Here is a 23,486-nt window from a genome sequence, read left to right as displayed (position 1 = left end):
TAGATAGATAGATAGATAGATAGATAGATAGATATGAGTATTAATAATAGTATTAATTCCTGAGGGGAAATTGTGAAAGATAGTTTGCAGACCAGACAGACTGGTCGAGGACCCCTCCTGGTGAATCTTCTTGTAATGTCTGACCCTCTGTCGTGATCAGTCATGTAGTGTGAGACCCACCACCACTTCAAGATACCTGATTTCAAGACCAGGAAGTTGTGTAGTGTGTGCAGCACTGCAATCTGATGACTTGTTATCTAAATTTAGCAGAAGACGCAAGAGAGTTTTCTGGAACTGCAGGGATCTTTTCATGGAGAGTGACGAGTGTCTATTGGATGAGTGGTCCGAGTGGTCTTTACCGTACAGTCATGAGAAGTATACTCCCGCGTCTGCAGGCATACAGTGTTGGCAGCAGCGGCGGTAAAAAAAACAACATATTACAACCCGCAACCACGAGGGGCAGTAGAGCACTGCTACAGTGAGGCTACAGTACTAGGGGCAGTAGAGCACTGCTACAGTGAGGCTACAGTACTAGGGGCAGTAGAGCACTGCTACAGTGAGGCTACAGTACTAGGGTCAGTAAAGCACTGCTACAGTGAGGCTACAGTACTAGGGGCAGTAGAGCACTGCTACAGTGAGGCTGTAAAGCAGTAAAGCAGTAAAGGGGCAGTAAAGCACTGCTACAGTGAGGCTACAGTACTAGGGGCAGTAGAGCACTGCTACAGTGAGGCTACAGGACTAGCCCTAACCCTAACCCTACAGTACTAGGGGCAGTAGAGCACTGCTACAGTGAGGCTACAGTACTAGGGGCAGTAGAGCACTGCTACAGTGAGGCTACAGTACTAGGGGCAGTAGAGCACTGCTACAGTGAGGCTGTAAAGCAGTAAAGCAGTAAAGGGGCAGTAAAGCACTGCTACAGTGAGGCTACAGTACTAGGGGCAGTAGAGCACTGCTACAGTGAGGCTGTAAAGCAGTAAAGCAGTAAAGGGGCAGTAAAGCACTGCTACAGTGAGGCTACAGTACTAGGGGCAGTAGAGCACTGCTACAGTGAGGCTACAGTACTAGCCCTAACCCTAACCCTACAGTACTAGGCTTGTCTGACAAACGGTTGCCGTTGCTTAGACTACTGTAGGCTACGTTTCTCAGTTTGACCGGACTGAATTGCGAACTACTCTTTTGGATTAGCTACAGCAGACAGAAGCCTACATAAAATTGGTTATTTAAAGGGCTATCATTTTACCAACTGATCGGACTTCATTCATTAGGCTATTTTTGATTAAATCCCACATTTTCAACCCCTATTTTCAATGATGCAGTCAGAGAAACGACACCACGATATACAAGCAATAAATAGCGCTAAAGCAGCGGGTTCGGTTCCGCGTCCCTGCTGTCGGAAGGACATGGAAAGGATTCTACGTCTTCAAGAAGGAAATACATTGTTTTATTTGTAGTAGGCTATTATTATTACAAGCTAATGTAGCGGACAGGCCTTGCCCGCGTAGTGGGGTGTGACTGCAGGACTCACCGGGTGACTGGAGAGCGCAGGATCCAGGTCTCTGTATCCCCAGCCTTTAATGTCTCTTCACTACTGCGCTTCGGGTGTGGATGATTTGTGCTGAGCCCTACAATTTCTGCTAAACTCAGTCTAACCTGAGGTGTGTGAGCAGCATAAGCTGACCCTAAGTCTGACCCAACTGTTCCTTTCCACACTGAACCACCAGGCTATAATAAGAGTACACCCCCACACCCAGTGAGCCTTATAGACCAACTACTTAGTGACCCGGGCCTCTAATGCCCACTCTCATATAAAAAAGAAAGAAAGAATTCCCCCGCTACTGGCTTGTAATAAAATTAATACTATTTATTAGAATACCAAGAATACCCAAAAAAATACTAATGTTAAAGTTTATGAAAATGACCCTCTTAACCCTATCAGGACCGGTCCATACAAAAGAACACTGACATGAACTCAAAATGACATCAACAGTCAATGAGAGAGATACCCATACACACAGCACTTCAGTGAAATTCAGTAATAACCCACACTTTCCGTACGAACACGGCTGAATGGTCCCGCGATGCACACAAACGCATACAGAAAAAGTCACTGGAATTCTAAACGATCCGAACAGTTGAGTTCCAATGCGAACGTTGCTGAATGGTCCCGCGTTCACAAGAACGGTCTCCGTCTAGAATGTGCACTGCCTGGCTAGCCAGAGGAGAAGTGCCCACTAGTGGGCTAACGGACAGAATTCACCTGCGTCCCAGAAGACAGGTTGCGATGTTGATCCGGGGGTTGCCCAGCCGGAGCCAAGCCGTAGTGAGGGGATGCAGAGCTGTAGCAGGGATCCTTGAGGACGTCCCTCTCCAGAAAGTGTGCCGACACGACGCAAACTAGTCACAACACAAAAAGCTAGCTCACAACACTGCAACTGGCTAACCTAGTGCTGTGCGCACGCTAGCTAATTCACTTTACACATCGACGGTCTCGGTTTTAAACGTCCTCTTCTCGAAGGCCACTGGAGCCTAACTTAGCACTTTTATTCATTTACTGTCCCATACTCGCAGATCTTTTTGTCAAGATCCACGGAAACGTCGTCAGTCGCAGTCCGTCCTGAACGACCAGCATCATTTTCTCTTCCCGCCACGCCACCGTTGTCCTCTGGCTTTCTTATTTCTTTTCTCTCTGCTGCACGTACACAGGCGTTTTTCTGGCAGTCACTTCACTGGTTGGCTGACTGTCACTCATGTTAACGTGGGCGGAGCACATAAAAACACATGTCCAATCAACAACAGGAAAAACACATAACACTAAGTATATTCATATAAACCACATCTCTACATTTCCCCTTTCTAAAGTTTGCAATATCCTCGTGCAAACCTTTACATATCACCTGAAACAAGGAACTTTTCATGCCCCACGTATTTTATTGTACCATACAACCAGTTAAGACCTATGGGCATTCACGCTTGCATAACATACCCTTTTGCCCTCACAAGACATAGTCATTATGAAACCTATACGGAAGCTGGCCCCTTGTACTGCGTGCTGGCCTAACTGGCCTCTCTGACCCCTCACTCCCTGTGTCCGACTCGTCAGCATCCCCTGACTGTACCCCTGTTGCAGACTCCCCATCGCTCGCTACCTTACATCTATCCTGCTGGCCGTGACCCCCATCTGTGTCAAGGTCAGGCACCACCTCTATATCAGTGCGATCATGTGGTGAGTGTGTGATAGGGACATAAACTATGTCATCCAGATCTGAGCGACTTTGGACTTCATGGGCAGTACGAGTACCACCCCTGCGACCTGGACTGAGAAAGGTGCAGGGCTTCATTTGATCTCGATGCACCACCCTCGTGGGACCACCAGCTTCGGGTTGCACAGTGAATACGGGCATGTCGGCATGGTTTTGGGAGACAACCAGGTAAGGTGTAGATTCCCATTTGTCCTGAATCTTGTTGCGACCTCTGGGACGTTGATTCCGCAACAACACCCGATCTCCTGGCCTGATGAGCGCCCCCCGGGACTTCCGGTCATACAGCCTCTTGCGCCGACGTGACGCATCCTGTGCTGCAGCCTTCGCCATTTCAGCAGCGACCCTCAGCCGCTCGTGATGTCCCTTCACCCAGTCATCTAAGTTTTCAGCGTCGCCGCCCTCCAAGTCCCTGCCACTCAGCACATCTCTAGGCATCCTTCCGTCCCTTCCGAAGAGGAGGTAGAAGGGGGCATACCCTGTGGAGGAGTGCACATGGCAGTTGTATGCCATGACAAGCTCTGGCAGGTGTTCCTTCCAGTTCTTCTTCTTTTCTGCAGGTAGGGCACGCAACATCTCATGCGTGGTACGGTTGAACCTCTCGCATTGTGCATTGCCTTGGGGATGATAAGGCGAGGTGCGACTCTTGGAGATTCCATACATCTTGCACAGCTCCTTAATCACGCTGGATTCAAAGTTTCGACCTTGGTCTGCGTGAAGCCTTGCGGGGCAACCATAACATACAAACCAGTGTTTGATTAGAGCTGCCGCAGTGGTCCGCGCAGTCTGGTCTTTGGTCGGTACTGCCACCGTAAACCGTGTAAACATGTCAGTCAGTACCAGCACGTTTTCATAGCCTCCTGTTGATGGCTCCAACACGGTGAAATCCATTGCGAGGACCTCGAGCGGTGCAGTGACATTAGTGCACGTCATCAGAGCCTGTGTTTTAGGGAACACATCCCTGGCCAGAGCGCACCTTTTACACTGTTGTGTCCAGCTCTTCACATCTTTTGACATCCTTGGCCAGTAGTAACCACGGCGCAGCAGCTGTAAGGTACTCCTTTCACTGAAGTGACCACTGTGGTCGTGTTGGGTTTCATAGATATACCGCTGTAGCGCTGCTGGTACAACCAACTGTCGCACTTCTTCACCATCGCGGGGGTCACGCAGGTACCGGAACAGGACACCCTTCTGCAACTGCAGCCGTCCCCATTGCCCATACAGCCTCCGCTGGAGCAAACTCATTTCTCGGAGCTGCAGCATAGTAGGGGGGGTACCCCGTCTCACCGCTTCTAATATCGGGCCCACGTCAGGGTCCTTGATTTGGAGTTGCTGAAACTCATCCCAGCTATGGCCGCAGAGGTTACCTCGCACAGTGGCCTGCGTTGCAGTGACGATAGGCCCCTTATCCTCCTCAACCAACTGCGCGGGCCAGAGACTGGCACGGACCTCATCCTCTTTTATTACTAGAAGGTCCTTCTCAACATCCTCTGTCTCTGGCTCCTGCCCCACTGGGATGCGTGACAACACGTCAGCATTCTGGTTCAGCCTTCCAGGTTTGTAGTGGACCTCAAAGTTATACTCCGCAAGCTGTGCAACCCATCTCTGTTCCACCGCTCCAAGGTTAGCAGTCTCCAAATAGCGCAGGGGGTTGTGATCAGTGATGACAGTGAACTTTGAGTAGAGCAAGAGGTCTCTGAACTTTTCAGTAACTGCCCACTTAAGGGCCAGGAGTTCAAGCTTGAACGCACTGTAGTTCTTGTCATTACGTTCGGACCCACGCAAACCCCTGCTGGCGAAGGCTACCACACGCTCCACCCCATCTTGCTGTTGACTCAGCACTGCTCCTAGTCCAAGGTTGCTTGCATCTGTTGTCACGACAAAGGGGCGTCGGAAGTCAGGGTACGCTAGCACAGGCGGAGACATCAGACACTTCCTTAACTGGTTGAATGCAGCATGGCAGTCCTCACTCCACACAAACGGCATGGGCTGGGACCCAGTGGCCCCTTTCCTCTTAGCTTTTCCCATCAAGGCGTGCAGTGGGCAAGCCAATTGAGCAAAGTGCGGTACGAAGCGCCGGTAGTAGGACATGAAGCCCACCACCTGTCTGACCTCCTTCACGGTGCGGGGCACAGGCCAGTCCTCCAGCGCCTTCACCTTCTCCACATCCACCTGTACTCCAGCGGCCGACACGATGTGCCCGAGAAACTTAACCTCTGTCTTGAAAAGGAAGCATTTCCGGGGCTTGAGTTTGAGGCCATGTTCCCCCAGGCGCGTGAGCACCATGTCCAGCCTCTCACAGTGGCTGTCAAAGTTGCTAGAGAAGACTAGAATGTCATCCAGGTACACCAGCAATACGTCAAATGCAAGGTCCCCCAGCACTACCTCCATTAGTCGCTGAAACGTTGCGGGGGCATTGCACAACCCGAAGGGCATGCGGGGCCACTCGTATAGTCCGAACGGTGTTGTGACGGCAGTCTTCTCCTGGTCTTGCTTCTCCACGGCCACCTGGAAGTATCCTGCGGTCAAGTCCAGAGATGAGAAAAGCTTGGCCTGGCCCAGAGCATCCAGAGACTTTTCCACTCTTGGGAGGGGGTATGCGTCACGGTGCGTTACGCTGTTCAGTCTGCGGTAGTCACAGCAGAAACGCACTGACCCATCCTTTTTGATCACAATCACAGCCGGTGATGCCCAGGGGCTGCAGCTCTCTCTAAGTACCCCCTGCGTGACCAGATCCTGGACATGCTGCTTAAACTCTTGAAACACATGAGGGGGCACCCGCCGATGTCTTTGCTTGATTGGTTGTGTGTTGTCAGTGGGGATAAGGTGGGTGACTGTGGTGGTGTACCCAAAATCACTGTCGTCCTGTGAGAACACAGCACGGTGCTTTTCTAGAAGTCTGTTTAGCTGCCCCACTTGCACTGCATCGAGGTCTTGGAGGTTTGCCTGAACCGGGATAGATAACGGTCCCATGAGCTTTGACACAGGCTCCTTCCCCCGTTCCAGCATCCTGACTCGCAGCTCACCAGTGGCTTCTTCGAACGCCACCATTTCTTTTAGTAGTACTTTACTCGGCTTACTCATTTCACCCAGCCTCGCCCTGGGGCGCAGTGTGACGGGCACTCCACTTGAGTTTAGCAGCCTGACTGGCACCTTCCCGTTGGTGGAGTGCGTCAGGACGTTGGCGACTAGCAGGCCACAGGGCAGGTTGGAAGTCGGTGTCGCCTCGACCAGGACCTGGCTGCTTGCCCGTGGGGGCACCCTGCAGCGCCCTTCAATGACAACTTCACTATGTGGAGGAATGACTACTGGACGTCGCCCTGCTACTTTGATATAGCCGATCTTGCCAGTGGGACCACCGTACTGCTCTTCTCTGCCGATCTCAACAAAAATGCGGCGAATCTTCTGTGTCGCGGCGGCCGGTTTGTGCTGGCCCATCTTCTGCATGCCGTCGAAGCCAGAGAATAGACTGTGGAGGTTACCAAGTACATTCATCCCCAGGATCCCGGGCACCGTACTCTTCTCTTCGCTGCCACCGTTGCTGTCCTTTAAGACAAACACACATTTTCCTGGCAGTTTCATCCCTAGACACTCCACATCTGCATAGAGGCACCCAACAACTGGGATACTCAGCCCATTCGCGGCTGTAAGTTTAACCCATCTCGCTGAGGATAGCTCCGTTCCCTCATATTGTTTCCGGAAGTGGGCTTCAGACATGGTTGTCACCTCAGAACCGGTATCCACCAAACAACATGTGCTCACCCCATCGATTAAAACATCCAGTGTGAAACAGCTGCCAAAGGTGCCACCTGACTCCCGACCAAACTCATCCAACACGGACAATGTAGACGTGGCCCGCTCTACAGCAGCGGTCCTAACGCTGGCCTGCACATCTGTCTCAAGCAGCTCCAGTTCCTGAGCATCAGACCTGATCGTATTGGTTTGACGTGGCTTGTCCTTCACACTGGGACAGTTACGGCTGATGTGACCGGGCTGTTGGCAGGAGTAGCAGATCAATTGCCCTCTGTCTTCTCGTCGCGGCGGCCTGCGCTGACCACTGCTGGGGCTGTCGCGACGTTCAGTCCTCTGTAATGCCTGGAACAGCTCCTCTTGTCGAGCTGCTAACTGCCTCACTGATTCTTGAAGTGCTTGTATGGCCGACGCGGGGGTCATGTCTTCTGCAGCCGCAGCATGAACAGCCCCACGGCCAGGGCCCCTGGAAGCAGCGGTGGGAGAGGATTCCTCCTCCTCCGACCAGTCGATCGCTGCCTGCATTAGTTGGATGAACATCAGCCCTGGCTCAGCCTTCGCCCGCCGCTTCATCTCGCGGCGCAGAGAGTCATCCCTCAATCCCAGTACAAACTGCTCTTTCAGTAAAGAATCTGCATTGGGGACGCGGTCAGGATCACGTTGCTTTAGGCGGCGGAGCTTCTCCTGTAGATCATAGGCGAACACTCTGGTTTTCTCCCCGGAGGCTTGATGACGCTCGTAGAATTCCTTGAGACGTGTGCCGATCGGAGCCTTGTCTCCATAAGTCTCCTCCAGGACCTTAAAGACCGCCTGTGTATCTGCAGCATGTCCCTCCAGGACAAATCTCACTGTCAGTCTCGCTTCTCCCTTTAGATGCTCCTTCAGAAGTTCAACCTGGTCTTCCTCCGGCACGCGGCCTACTCTGAAACCTGACTTCATGGAGGCAACCCAGTCTTCGACACACAGTTCCCCTCTTTCTTGACCCCCACTAAAATCAGGGTATTTCCGGTCTCGCTGTACATACAGCGTGGGTGCACTCCTTGCACCAGCGGCTTGCTCCAGGACCCCCCTTGCCAGAGCAAGAGTGTCTCTCTGATCACTCCGTGCCTGCTCAAGGAATGCAGACTGCTCTTCCATACGAGCCTCCTGTTCCGTGAGCTTACTTTTTAGGGCGTCGAACTGCGCTTGTAGCTGCTCCATGTTGAATACTTTCTCTGTGCGCAATACACTCACAGGGTTTCTGTGCAGGAATTGATCCTGTTCGTGACGCCAAATGTAGCGGACAGGCCTTGCCCGCGTAGTGGGGTGTGACTGCAGGACTCACCGGGTGACTGGAGAGCGCAGGATCCAGGTCTCTGTATCCCCAGCCTTTAATGTCTCTTCACTACTGCGCTTCGGGTGTGGATGATTTGTGCTGAGCCCTACAATTTCTGCTAAACTCAGTCTAACCTGAGGTGTGTGAGCAGCATAAGCTGACCCTAAGTCTGACCCAACTGTTCCTTTCCACACTGAACCACCAGGCTATAATAAGAGTACACCCCCACACCCAGTGAGCCTTATAGACCAACTACTTAGTGACCCGGGCCTCTAATGCCCACTCTCATATAAAAAAGAAAGAAAGAATTCCCCCGCTACTGGCTTGTAATAAAATTAATACTATTTATTAGAATACCAAGAATACCCAAAAAAATACTAATGTTAAAGTTTATGAAAATGACCCTCTTAACCCTATCAGGACCGGTCCATACAAAAGAACACTGACATGAACTCAAAATGACATCAACAGTCAATGAGAGAGATACCCATACACACAGCACTTCAGTGAAATTCAGTAATAACCCACACTTTCCGTACGAACACGGCTGAATAGTCCCGCGATGCACACACACGCATACAGAAAAAGTCACTGGAACTCTAAACAATCCGAACAGTTCAGTTCCAATGCGAACGTTGCTGAATGGTCCCGCGATGCACACACACGCATACAGAAAAAGTCACTGGAACTCTAAACAATCCGAACAGTTCAGTTCCAATGCGAACGTTGCTGAATGGTCCCGCGTTCACAAGAACGGTCTCCGTCTAGAATGTGCACTGCCTGGCTAGCCAGAGGAGAAGTGCCCACTAGTGGGCTAACGGACAGAATTCACCTGCGTCCCAGAAGACAGGTTGCGATGTTGATCCGGGGGTTGCCCAGCCGGAGCCAAGCCGCAGTGAGGGGATGCAGAGCTGTAGCAGGGATCCTTGAGGACGTCCCTCTCCAGAAAGTGTGCCGACAAAACGCAAACTAGTCACAACACAAAAAGCTAGCTCACAACACTGCAACTGGCTAGTGCTGTGCGCACGCTAGCTAATTCACTTTACACATCAACGGTCTCGGTTTTAAACGTCCTCTTCTCGAAGGCCACTGGAGCCTAACTTAGCACTTTTATTCATTTACTGTCCACTACTCGCAGATCTTTTTGTCAAGATCTACGGAAACGTCGTCAGTCGCAGTCCGTCCTGAACGACCAGCATCATTTTCTCTTTCCGCCACGCCACCGTTGTCCTCTGGCTTTCTTATTTCTTTTCTCTCTGCTGCACGTACACAGGCGTTTTTCTGGCAGTCCCTTCACTGGTTGGCTGACTGTCACTCATGTTAACGTGGGCGGAGCACATAAAAACACATGTCCAATCAACAACAGGAAAAACACATAACACTAAGTATATTCATATAAACCACATCTCTACACTAACAACATAAAATAGTTGGTGATGTCCTAGGAAAATAGCCTACCTATCTTCTTAATAGCCTGCAGTAGCCTAGCTGAGGGAGGTTGAGTAATGCAGTAGCCTACATTCCGGTCATGACTAGTTGCAGGTTATGCTGTTTCCAAATGTCTACATAGGCAGCCATCCATGCGCAATTTACCGTCAAGCGGTTGCATGTCTTCATTTAGTCAGTCTTATCGAAACTGCCCGAGAAACAGAAGTTGAACCAACAGCATCAGCAACAGGAATAATCGTTGTGACGTTAACTGCTTTGTAGCCACGTTTAATATTGCTTTAATGAGCTAACTGGCTATCACGGTGTTATTGTGCTGAGAGCGCAGCGGCGCACCGGCGGCTCGTCAGTAGACTAATCAAGCCTCCCCTCGTCAGTAGACTAATCAAGCCTCCCCTCGTCAGTAGACTAATCAAGCCTCCCCTCGTCAGTAGGCTAATCAAGCCTCCCCTCGTCAGTAGGCTAATCAACCCTCCCCTCGTCAGTAGACTAATCAAGCCTCCCCTCGTCAGTACTAATCAAGCCTCCCCTCGTCAGTACTAATCAAGCCTCCCCTCGTCAGTACTAATCAAGCCTCCCCTCGTCAGTACTAATCAAGCCTCCCCTCGTCAGTAGACTAATCAAGCCTCCCCTCGTCAGTAGACTAATCAAGCCTCCCCTCGTCAGTAGACTAATCAAGACTCCCCTCGTCAGTAGACTAATCAAGCCTCCCCTCGTCAGTAGACTAATCAAGCCTCCCCTCGTCAGTAGACTAATCAAGCCTCCCCTCGTCAGTAGACTAATCAAGCCTCCCCTCGTCAGTAGACTAATCAAGCCTCCCCTCGTCAGTAGACTAATCAAGCCTCCCCTCGTCAGTACTAATCAAGCCTCCCCTAGTCAGTAGGCTAATCAAGCCTCCCCTCGTCAGTAGACTAATCAAGCCTCCCCTCGTCAGTAGGCTAATCAAGCTTCCCCTCGTCAGTAGACTAATCAAGCCTCCCCTCGTCAGTAATCAAACCTCCCCTCGTCAGTAGACTAATCAAGCCTCCCCTCGTCAGTAGACTAATCAAGCCTCCCCTCGTCAGTAGACTAATCAAGCCTCCCCTCTATTTGTGAATAGCAGCAATAACGCACAGCATCAGGAAACAACAGGAACCACACAGTCTAGTCTATTGCAACGCACAGTGTCAGGATTATAAGCGGTTGAAGCCTGGAACTTGCTAGCAACCCCTCCCCCACAGCCATTACTGGCTATGAATCACATCCATCCAGGTAATTTGAATATGAACAGGTAACTGGGGAGGGGTGTTGCAACAGCGTCCAGTTCAACAGTTCAGTTGCAACAGTCCAGGTTCGTTGTGGGCGAGTGGTGGTGGACCTATGCGAGTGGTGGTGGACCTATGCGAGTGGTGGTAGACCTATGCGAGTGGTGGTAGACCTATGCGAGTGGTGGTAGACCTATGCGAGTGGTGGTAGACCTATGCGAGTGGTGGTAGACCTATGCGAGTGGTGGTAGACCTATGCGAGTGGTGGTAGACCTATGCGAGTGGTGGTAGACCTGCAGTAGCAAGTCGAGCCATAGCTGTATGCTAAGTTAGGTAATATGGGCAAACTGACCAGTTATCAAAAACACCATCAAACTGGTTATGCTTGCTTGCTGTTTCCAAATAAATGTCAAGCTTGTTTGATTTGACTGCAATACATGCACAATTTACAGTCAAGCGGTTGCATGTTGCACAAACTTGCTCCTTCATCTGAAGCTATTTTCCATTCATCCAACTCTGTGTGCACAGCGGTCCATAGCCTACTGTAACCAACAAATACACTTCCCTCTCCGTTTGTGTTAAATGGCTGGGGCGCATTAACAATAACGTAGGCTACCTAAATAAATAAATAATAAGGTGAACAGTAGCCTAGTAATAATAGGCTATAATATATTGTTATCACAGCAGCGCAGAGATTGGATTCCATTTATTATTGTGAAAGCAGGGAAGCGCACCGGACAATTTTCAACGTTGCAGTCAGTAACGACAATATACAATCAATAAATAGCGCTAAACGATATTACCTGTGTAAAAATTAGCTATCAAAAAACATCAATTATGAATCATTAATTTGATCTGGCTTCGAGACAGTGCATCTACAGCTAGGCCAACCTCATGCAGGAGAGAGAGGCCTAGAGCCTATAAATACCGGCCTAGAAAGGATAAAAGGCGAAAAAAGGTTATTTCAAGCCTACCGGTATTATTTCGTCTGAAAAAGATGTTAACAAAAGAGCTGCCTGAAAAAAAAGTAGGCTAAATCTGATAGACAAACTCGTAAAGCATTAGGCTAGTTATGTTATAGCGTCTTAAAGGAGTAGTAAAGGGAAAAATCATGTTTAACCCTGTTTTAAGGTTACGTATGATCATATACAATGGTTCAGATCAAGCAGTTGGCAAAACTACTGTAGCACTTTTGAGAAAGTTGATAATTGCTCTACCGCCGTTTTGGTCATACAATGGATGTGGGAGGGCACCTTGAAAAATCATTCAAAAACATGTTAAACTCTCGATTTCAAAGACAAGAAGCTCACCGAGGGGGCCACCCTCACTTATGGTCATGAAGGATGGGTCATGATCGAAAGAACGAGATCACGGATACAAGCGGCCGAAATGAGTTTTCTCCGGAGGGTGGCTGGGGTCTCCCTGAGAGATTGGGTGAGAAGTTCAGTCATCCGGGAGAGACTCGGAGTAGAGCCGCTGCTCCTTTGCGTCGAAAGGAGCCAGTTGAGATGGTTCAGGCATCTAGTGAGGATGCCTCCTGGGCGCCTGGTGTTCCAGGCATGTCCGGCTGGGAGGTAGACCCAGGACTAGGTGGCGGGACTACATCTCCGCACTGGCCTATGAGCGGCTAAAGATTCCCCAGGCAGAGCTGGTTGATGCTGCTAGGGAAAGGGATGTCTGGGGCCCCCTGCTGGAGCTGCTGCCTCCGCGACCCGACCCCGGATAAGCGGATGATGATGGATGGATGGATGGATGGAGAGAGCAAACAAAGAATAAATAAATGTGGAAAAGAAGAAATAAATACATAAATAAATGAATAAATAAATGAATATGGAAATAAATGCAAGAAATAATGAATCAAACAATAGATATATAATAATATACATTTATATCCAATTTAATGTATTTATTTACACATTACTGCATGCATTTATTCATTCATTTATTTATTTTTGTGCATATTTATTCATTCATTTATTTATTGGTCATTTGTTGAGTCATTTATTTATTTATGTATTTATTTTAATTTTGACAGGTTCGGTCCTCCATAGCAAACGGTTACTTTTCACGACTGTATTACGCATCACTGTTGAAAATTGTAGGGACAATTGTATGGATATTTAAATGACGATTGTTTTTAGCCACCACATTTATCAATGCCCGATCATTCATATGCTGTGATTTGGTGAGATACAAAGGTTTCATGAACCACACATGAACGCTCAATGTCGTACCATCATTTCCGGATCTGCATTGGTTTTTACGTTTGATTGATAAATGAGAGCCATTGCACCTACAGTAGATATAGCAAAGTATCCTTAATGGTGAACGATGTCAGAAACGTACTGTATGTTAGAAGATCAAACTAAACGCAAGAAGTGCACAGTAAATATGTTCTCCCCCACCCCACCCATGATGCATGTTCCTTTGTGGCAATGAAGGAGTGGAACCATGATGTTTTGTTCATGAAAATATATGCAATGTTTCAAATTTCAATTGTGGAAATCCAGAAAAACACAAATGACTCTCCTCAATTGTCTGGCAAAGACACAATGTGCACCAGTCAGTTTTTTGTTTGCGTCGTTGCAACGCGAAGCAGATGGAACTCCAGAGTATATGAGTGAGGTTTTGCAGAGCTGGGCTTCGTACGCCCATGCTTGACGTAGGGAGCGCTGCAGTCCATTCTACAACCGAAACCCCACAGACTCCCCACCTAAGGGCATGACCAGCTTCATGCTTAGACAGATATGACCTAGCAATACTCTGTAAACTAAAAACTCATATTCTGTTCCTCCAGGGGTATCTGCGAAGCACTGAGTTCATTGTGACCCAGAATCCCCTGCCTGGCACTATCAAGGATTTCTGGAGGATGATCTGGGATCACAATGCCCAGGTCATCGTGTCACTTCCAGGAGCACCAGAAACTCTGGGAACGCCAAGCCTAGTGGTGAGTGTCTGCGGGGACTGACCACTGTTCCGACATCCCATTGATCCGACGTCTCACTAGTCCGAAACTTGTTCACTGATCGTCAGACATCCCATTGTTCGGACGGCTCAAGAGTGACTAGTGAGACGTCGGATGAATGAGATGTCAGAAGAATGGTATGGCACCGTCTCTGCTGGCTTCATAACTATGCTCAAATTCTCCAAGTGGATTTAATCAGAATCAGTTTTATTAGCCAGGTAGTTTTTACACATACTGTACTAAGAATTTGTTCTGGTCAGTTGGTGCATAACACTGATGGAGACAACAGACAGGGTGCAAGGACAAGACGGAACAGTGCAGCAGTCTTGTATAAGTACCCAAAAGCCATACTCAAGTACTCAAGTGAAGTCATCTTATTGGAAAATGACTGTATTGAAAGTAAACGTACACATTATTTGTATGTAATTATTTGTAATGTAGTTGCGACTAGACATGCCTGGGCTTGAGTGGAAATGAAACGTTGCGGCTTTGAGAGCATTTGTTTGCACTCGAGTGATTAATCAATCTAACTTGCAGGCTGGCCTACGACAACCACCCTGATTCGCCAAACCTGCTACCAAATGTCTTTTTATTTTATTTTATTTGTTTTGTAGTAATGAGTAACTAAGATGCTTAGGGGAAATGCAGTGGAGTAAAAGTGAAAATTGCCAGAAATAAAACGACTCAAGTACAGATACTCCCAAAAACAAAAGTACTGTAAGGAAGTATTATTACTTTGTTACAATACACCACTGAAAGACAGGACAAACATGTAGTCAGAACCAGCAGCTGGATTTATGTCTTACATGAAAAAACATCAACTTCTTTTAGGAAATAAACAGAAGGTTTGGAATGTACCTCTTCTGACTTCTGTCTAGTCGTGACTGCATTCTAGCTTTTCTCAAACTCAAAGCTCTTCATAATTGTGTGGAGTTGCCAGTCACTGTGATGTGTCTTCCTGTCTTCCCAGACAGAGGGGGAGGAGACGTGCGTGTACTGGCCCTGCAAAGAGCAGCCAATCAGCTGCCAGATGTTCACAGTGACCCTCAGGAACCAGAACCACGTGTGCCTGGCTAACGAGGAGATGCTGGTGGTTCAGGACTATGTCCTGGAGGCTACCCAGGTGAGATCAGCACTGTACCAGTTTACCTGACCAGATCCATTAGATCATTAGATAAAGGAACTCTATACCACTTGAGCTTAGATCTGCTACAACTGGATCTTCTTTTAAAAGCAGACTAAAAACATTTTCTATTTTCACAAACTTTTAGCCAGGTTTAAAGTGTGTGGTTTTCTTTCCTTTTATTGTACTGTTATTTTATTGTTATTCATTTTTATATTGTCTTATGTACTGTAATTACTTTTACATTTTCTGTTTTTATTTTAAAGCACTTTGAGACTACGCTTGTTATATGGAATGTGATTTGACTTGACTTCCCAGACCAGAGAGGTCCGTTGACTAGTGGAGACCAGCACACTGACTAGTGGAGACCGGCACACTGACTAGTGGAGACTGGCACACTGACTAGTGGAGACCGGCAAACTGGAAATATGGTCTCATTAGGGAGATCATCAGATAGAGCAGCCATATGTTAATGATCAGCTCAATTATAGATTGTGTACAGAAAAGCAAGCTTCATATTTTCATTTTAGCTCATTAGTTACAGTAAAGGGTAGTCTCGTTTACAGCTGTGGTATTCACGTATTTATGTGGTATTTACGTATATACGTGGTATCTACATGTAAATTGTGGGACTCAGTGAACAAACGTGGATGAATCATGTGAAGCCTGAAGACATGGATGTTCAGCCAACCCGGAAGGTCAACCCTGCAGACCTAACAGAAAGGGACAAGCTAAAGGCTGTGGGACAAACTTCCTTCAGATTCCGTTTCCTCCCAGACCACAAAGAAGTTGGCATGAGATCAGATTCAATTTGATCTATTTTTATTGTATTAAACCTTTATTTTACCAGGGAAGTCCTATTGAGACAGATGTCTCTTTTACAAAGGAGCCCTGGTCAAGACAGCCAAACACACAATTCAACAAGCATTAAAAGCACATAAAAACACAGCAAAGCATTAGAACACACCATCAAAACACCAACAGGGCACATGTACACATCCACAAGACATAAAAGCACACAATACCACATAGCATGATCAGTAGCAGCAAAAACAGACAATCACACGCCCACATGGAGCAGCACACAACATCAAAACACCAACAGGGCACATGCACATGTCCATAAGACACAATATCACACAATATGACATGGCATGATCTACAAGCAGCATAAGACAAATCACACGCCCACATGGAGCAGCACACAGCAAGGCATCAAGGAGCACACACACACACTCACGGAAAAAACATAGCAGAATAAGTTTCCAGCAGAGCACCTAGCCAAGGGAGCAGGCTCCACCCAGACCTACCTCCAGACCTACCTCCAGACCTACCCCCAGACCTCCACCCAGACCTCCACCCAGATCTACCCCCAGACCTACCCCCAGACCTACCTCCAGACCTGCCTCCAGATCCTCCACCCAGACCTACCTCCAGACCTACCTCCAGACCTACCTCCAGATCCTTCAGGGCACCTAGCCAAGGCTCCACCCAGACCTACCTCCAGACCTCCACCCAGACCTCCACCCAGACCTACCTCCAGACCTACCTCCAGACCTACCTCCAGACCTACCTCCAGACCTCCACCCAGACCTACCCCCAGACCTACCTCCAGACCTACCCCCAGACCTACCCCCAGACCTACCTCCAGACCTCCACCCAGACCTCCACCCAGACCTACCCCCAGACCTACCTCCAGACCTACCTCCAGACCTACCCCCAGACCTGCCTCCAGATCCTCCACCCAGACCTACCTCCAGACCTACCCCCAGACCTACCCCCAGACCTACCTCCAGACCTACCTCCAGACCTACCCCCAGACCTACCTCCAGACCTACCCCCAGACCTACCCCCAGACCTACCTCCAGACCTACCCCCAGACCTACCTCCAGACCTACCTCCAGACCTACCTCCAGACCTACCCCCAGACCTACCCCCAGACCTACCCCCAGACCTACCCCCAGACCTACCTCCAGACCTACCTCCAGACCTACCCCCAGACCTACCCCCAGACCTACCCCCAGACCTACCTCCAGACCTACTGTCGTGTAAAATAATTTACTAGGTCTTAGGTCAAATTCCAAGAAATAAATCTAAGTCCAGATTGGTTTAAAAGTTCCAAAATAAGTCCGAGAAGAAAAACAACTCGAGGCACAAAGAGTCCAAATGCGATTTTGACTTTAATGCTCTTCAGAAACAAACAGCATCTAAGTCGGAGCTTCCCCGGGAAAGAACAACTTTTCCCTTTGTCTACTTGACCTTTTATAATCTTAACAACACTCCCCTCCCCCCTTGACCACATCCCATTTTCCATACATCACTACTTTCGCCACCAATCAAATGATGTCTAGTTTTGCTGGCTCAGCAAATAACTCATGTCCATATATGTCCTACATCCGTGCCCCCCCCCCTCCCAGCTTCCTGGGTGAAGGACTCTGTCTGCTTTTTGAGAGGAAATAGGGCCCGACCGGAATCTCAACTGCCCCCCCACAGGAGGAGGAGAAAGTACTTTTTACTTGCTGTAATATCTCTGCATAATCAGCACTATTCTCTGGCTGCTATTGGGCCTAGGCTACTTGGCAGGAGGTGAGAACCAGGCCGGGAATTTCAGCAGGAAGAGGAGAAAAGATCACTTAACCATGCCCCCCCCCCCCCCCCCCCCCCCGCTTCCTGGGTGTGTGGGCTCTTGACTCCTTTTGGGAGGAAAAGAGGCCCAGACAGGGAAGTTCAGTCAGGAAGAGGTGAAGAGGACATCTAAAAACCTGCTCCTGCACATATCTCTGCAGAGTCAGCATTAAATCTCTGGCTACTTTGGGAGGAGAAGAGGGGAAGAGAAGGGATTCAACAGGAAGAGGAAAAGAGACCTTATTGCTGTACTCTGTGCTTTGCAGAGTCAGCATTATATCTCTGACTGCTTTGGGCCTGGCTACTTGGCAGGAGGTGAGGAAGGAGAAAAGAGCATCTTGATTAAGTGGGGACATTCCATTCTCTACACATCCGTTCCCGGTGGCTACATCTGGTGGTGACTTTTTATCTACTATCCCTCATGAGCAGCTGGTTATGTAGAACAAGATTACAATATCATGACATGATTAAAATGCAGGGGAGCTGAATCAAATTAAATCACTACAATCCCCCCTATGTGACAATAATAGTTAGTCACATTCAGACCCAACATTTCCAATATTACTGATTAAATAATTCAACATAAACAACAACACATAGATATGAGAGTACGGTTATAGACCGCACGTATACGCAGCTCTTTATGGCTGGACGACCCGAACAACATTCACCTCCCTTGCTCACACATGTTTTATCAGTCTCCTGACCATAGAGATCCTGCTCAATTCGGCAAAGTTTGTTCTACATATCTTCAGCTATATTACAAGACCTTATGTAGGTGTATGGTTTACACAACACACAGATAGAGTAAAAACACAGTACACAGTACAAGCCACATCACCATTAACTGAACACGGCAAATTGGATAGTTACTTCACCTATAGCAATCACCTTCTACCAGTTCTCCTTAAGTAAATTAACACAAGGGGATGTTCCGCAGGTTTGAGTTCCTAAAACCCCACCATTGCCCAACATAATACCGCCCTTGTGTATTAAAATAACTCAGTCTGCGAGAAACTTTATAAACCACTAAGCCCTTGTAACTGAGGTTCTAATACTTATCACTGGAGAAACACCACTTCATCCTTTTGTTTGTCTTATTTGGAAATGGTTATGGCCGAACAGCACTTTGAGTGCAGGAACAGTAGTACAAAAAGACCGTCTCAAAACATCAATAAAAACGGAAAACTATTTCTAGAACATTAGTTACATTATGTTCTTGATGGTTATAATGTTGATTGCATAGTGACCAAGTCTACTTACTACAGTGGTATACATTACTTCAGATCACTTTACAAGTATTATTGTGGGGTACACTTGATTATACATGTTATATTGATCCCACATAACCCCCTACGCAGGGGTCTCTCTTCAGTAGTCGACTGGGATGCTCCTCAGCAGCTCACAGCTCGTCGAGCCTGCTTCCTAGGGCATCCATTCTGGCGATGAGGTAGAACAAGTGACGGCGGTTTTCCTCCACGATTTGCCTCGTGCTGAGCCTCCTCCCGGGCGTCATCGTGGGGATAGACTGATCCTGATAATATCTGATGCGACGCTGGCCCGCACGGCGCAGACGGCGCATCTCTGATTTATCCTGACGGGCGGGCAGTTTATCAACAAGTTTTTTGAACCTGGCCAACGGCATTCTACCCAGGCGCTCCTCTGTGCTAGGGGTGCAGGGAAACCATGACAGATCCATGTCCTCCTCTGAGGAAATGTAGCTGTTGTTCTCCGACCAGTTGCGTGACCTGGAGCGCTCTGGGGGTGTGGCCAGCGGCTCCACCTCGATGGGACCAAACGGGCTTTGGGGCACCACTCGGGGCGTGGCGTCTACTCTCCCCTTGATGGTGCTTCTGCTGGGATGAGTGATGATGGTGCTAATGGCACCTGGGAATTCCTTTTGAGGGGCGGGAGTCATCATTGATGACCGGGGAGCAGACTGCGGGGTTTTGACCCCGGTGGGTGAATTAGCTGGTGTAGTGGATGGCCAGGTTGTCGCTTGGTGTCTCCTGAAGGCTGAATCAGGGGTCATCGGGCACATCTCGAGGGTTGGAGGACCGGTAGGTTCAGGGTGTTGCACGGCGTATCTCATAGGCAGGAGGATTGGTTGGTGGTCCTGGGACAGCTGCATCTTCCTCCCAGGCTACACGACCTGTGGGGGGTTATGAAGTAGGCCCAGGGGGTACACTGCTCTATCTCTACATGGGGCATCTCATCTAACACTCTAGACCCGTGCGTGACCCTCCTGAGAGTCATCCTGACCTGTGGGGAACTGGCCTTGCCTAGGGGCCCTATGGGTTGCCAGGACTGCTGATTCCCCATGAATTAGACGCTAATTATGGATGGGGGTATTCTATATTACCTGCTGCCCATCGGTTGCGGTAGGAGGCAGATGGTAGGGGTACACTCGTCGAACCCTAATAGGGATATTAGAGGCTTTTTACTGCGGCTGCTCGATATTGACAGAAACATACATTGCCGCTATACACTTTTTTTTCCAACATATTTGGCGATATGTAAAACCCGGCATGGGACGCTCCGATTGGTTTTCGTCATCTTCTTTAATCTTGCTACTTGCTACCTGGGCTGTCGCCAGGCTTTTTACTACATCAGCCTTTCGGTAGCCGAAACAATGCCAAATGTCAGACGTTGACTTTCTTTCAACCACTAAATCCGCTCTATCTATATTTTATTTTGTTCGGATATGCTGTCTGATTTGAATATTTTCTGCTATTCTCGGCTGTTCTATGTTATTCTTTTATGCATTATAACCGTCAAAACACAATTTCCAAACGGTCAGAGTAGAGAGATAGAAAAACCCAGCTGGTAGGTTACTGAAAGAATGAATACTGCGGAAATTTAGTCTATTGACTTTGTTTTTTTTTTTTTTGAATTCTCACTACATGGCAGAAGAAAAATAGCTTTTAGAGTAGCCTACCATCTGCTCGTTTTACACTTCCCTGACTGCGCACCCAAATCTCTGCTTGATTCCTAGCATTCTGAATGCTACTCTGACCATGATTCCCCCAAAGTGTCGTCCATTATCAGAACTATAGAATTATTTGCCACTGACCTAGGATCTGGTCCTGGCGTGGGTTAGGGATGTGCGCAGCGACTACTTTCATTGACGATTAGACGGTGATTTTATAACTGATAACACGACTAGTCAAAAACAAGATTCTCAAGTTTCTACAACACGCTTGAGTCTTTGAATTTAGTCATACGCTATTGTTGCACATATTTCTGTCACGTCTTGACTCAAACAAATTATTCGGCTATTTTAATTAATATAAGCACACTTTAGTGGCAATGTGCCGTGCTGCTAACCATTGAATAGCATACAGCGAAATACTATAATATTAAAGACTCAGAGGCCCAATGAATTGTTGGGCCTACATTTGTGCTTGTTAGTCTTCTGGCCTAGGCAATAGGCCTATTGATTTCTCCTTTTTTTCCTTTTTGTCATGCACATTGGTGCTGGACCTAATATAATTGTGGTGACTCACTAACACATTTATTTTCATTACGATTTTAAACAAGAAAAAATCTCTACTGTACCCGCCATATACTGTTTCACCTCCCCCCAGGCGCAATGGTCAATACCATGCGCATCCCTAAGTACAAACCAGAATCGACTGTCCACGTGGACTAGAATGGAAACTAATGCATTCGAGAGGTCTACACTTGTGAACCATTTAGCATTCTTAACTCTCCACTCTGTCAGTTCTTCAGGCCCCGCACCTTTTTTACCTGAAAGATAGGTGTGCGCACCTGGTTGCCCATGGGTAACTCACTGATTACTCCTTTCTTAAGCAAAGCTTTAAACACAGGCCTAATTGCCCTCCACGCTTCAGGCTTGACCGGGTATTGTTTCAGACAAGGGCGATACTTCCACCTGGGTGAAACAACAACCGGTGTGGCCAAATTCACTAAGCCCCACATCATATTTCCCTGTTGTTCACAGATCTGGGAGGGTAGCCAGACGCTCCTCATCTCCCAGTTCTGTGCACAATCTGACAAATCACTTCGTTACATTTGACAACAAAACAGACGCTCTTAGCTGCGTCAAAGGTAACTTCAAACCATTCTTTAAACAGGCAGTCACTCCCCACTCGCTTGAACATTTGTACATGGGGGAGGATTGATGAGTTGCACCACCAATCGTCTGGTATCACATGACACCCTCGTATCCATGGCCCCAAATCGCACCATTGATCCTTTGGCGCTTCACTAGAGACACATGAGGAGAAGAATCAGGCATGTTAAATAGACCCTTCTGGGTTTCAGTCAATTTAACAGAAGCGGCACAATTGGCTCCATGCCGACAAGTAGTTCAAACCTAACGCTGTCTCCATCTGCTCCTCCTCCCACCTTTCCTCAAATCTGCTATCCCTTCCCTCGTGCACATGAGCCGGTGCACCTTATAACATAAGCTCAGTGTCTGTCTCCTCTACGCTTGTGCGTGCATGAGAGAGCAAATCAGTGGTAGGAGAAGTGATCAACCATTAATATACATACAGTGGCTGTTTTTCTCTAGGCCCTCTCTGACTCGTGGACAGTTTTTAAGTCTTTAACTTTTCAGTACCAGGCCCACTGGGGTCGGTATAATGTGACGCTCAAATGCCTAAATTAATTCCCTCTCCACCATGTTATTTGAACCTACACTAGCAAACATGAAACTGTCTCCGCTTAGGTTTCTAGTTTGCCACTCATTTTAGGATGATACTTTAAGCTTTCTTTGTTAATGAGTTATGATGCTCGCTCCTGTGTCCACTAAAAATGACACCATTTCACTAAGGTTTACTCCCGGTAACGAGCTTATTAGTTGTGGTGTATCTCGGGCATCGCACCCTGTGAGTGGTGTAAGCAATGCTTCTAAATCAGTGATTCTATTCTGCACTAATACTTGTGTATCAGGGGAAAATGGAACGAACTCACCCCCATCGCCTCGTGCCGCCCGCCAGTGCCCCTCCTCCCGTGTTTTTGATTCCTTGCGTCTGCTTGCCGGGTGCCACATCTTTGCATTTGGGTTGTTCGCTGGTCAGTAGCGATGGCGCTGCTCCTGGCCTCCCTCAAAGTTCTCCGGGCATTCATTCTTCCAGTGTCCAAATTTACCACATAGTGCACACAGAGAGTTTTATGGGGTCTTCCTGGCCCTCATTGTTTTGTCTTGAAGATGTCTCCGCTCTGGTTCTGCTGTCTGTCTCTTGTTCTGTTATTACTATTGCTGTGTCGTTCCATGTTATGTTGTGCCGTGAGCTATTAGATACATTGGATTTCCCAAAGGGGATTCATAAAGTATCTTTCTATCTATATCGGTCGTGGAACGCTCCAACAAACTTTCCCCCACACTCCTGCCGGTTGGGCAGTGTCTGTGCTCGCTTCATGATTTCTGCCGCTGTGTAGGATCTCCATACACTTTTGGAAACCGTCCAGCCTGGATTGATTCAGTGGGCTGGTAGGCTGTCCCCCTCCTGGTTTGAGCTGTGGAGGGTTGAGGCGTCACTGTCACACTACTCCCGTGGCTGCTGTAATTCTCAGTCTCTGTCTGTATGGCCGCTCGTCAGGGCGTCAGATTTTCAGCCAAGAATGTTCATATCTGTTCAACAATGTCTGATGTAGCCCCTCCATGGGTCACCTTTGTGACATCTTGGGCTGACCCCACTAGTGACAATGCCAGCATTTGATGACGTGCGGTTGCACGTAGCTTTTCTGGTTTTGGCACACCACGCTGGGGCCCCCCCCGTCTGGCCAGTGGAAG

General features: G+C 48.2%; 1 protein-coding gene across 1 annotated transcript in view; it reads left to right on the top strand.

Annotated features, from left to right (window-relative positions):
• The window catches only part of ptprz1a (protein tyrosine phosphatase receptor type Z1a), a gene marked incomplete at its 5' end in the record, with an annotated part of 201,377 nt that overhangs the window by 159,361 nt on the left and 18,530 nt on the right, over positions 1-23,486 (top strand). The window contains 2 exons of the mRNA XM_084452851.1: positions 13,810-13,956; positions 14,948-15,100. Of these exons, the coding sequence (XP_084308977.1) occupies positions 13,810-13,956; positions 14,948-15,100 (300 nt within the window). The remainder of the gene's footprint in view (positions 1-13,809; positions 13,957-14,947; positions 15,101-23,486) is intronic.

The sequence above is a fragment of the Borostomias antarcticus genome, assembly GCF_949987555.1.
Source record: "Borostomias antarcticus genome assembly, chromosome: 18".
Lineage (NCBI taxonomy): Eukaryota > Metazoa > Chordata > Actinopteri > Stomiiformes > Stomiidae > Borostomias > Borostomias antarcticus.
Note: the sequence above shows the minus strand (reverse complement) of the source record. Positions and strands in the feature narration are given on the sequence as shown.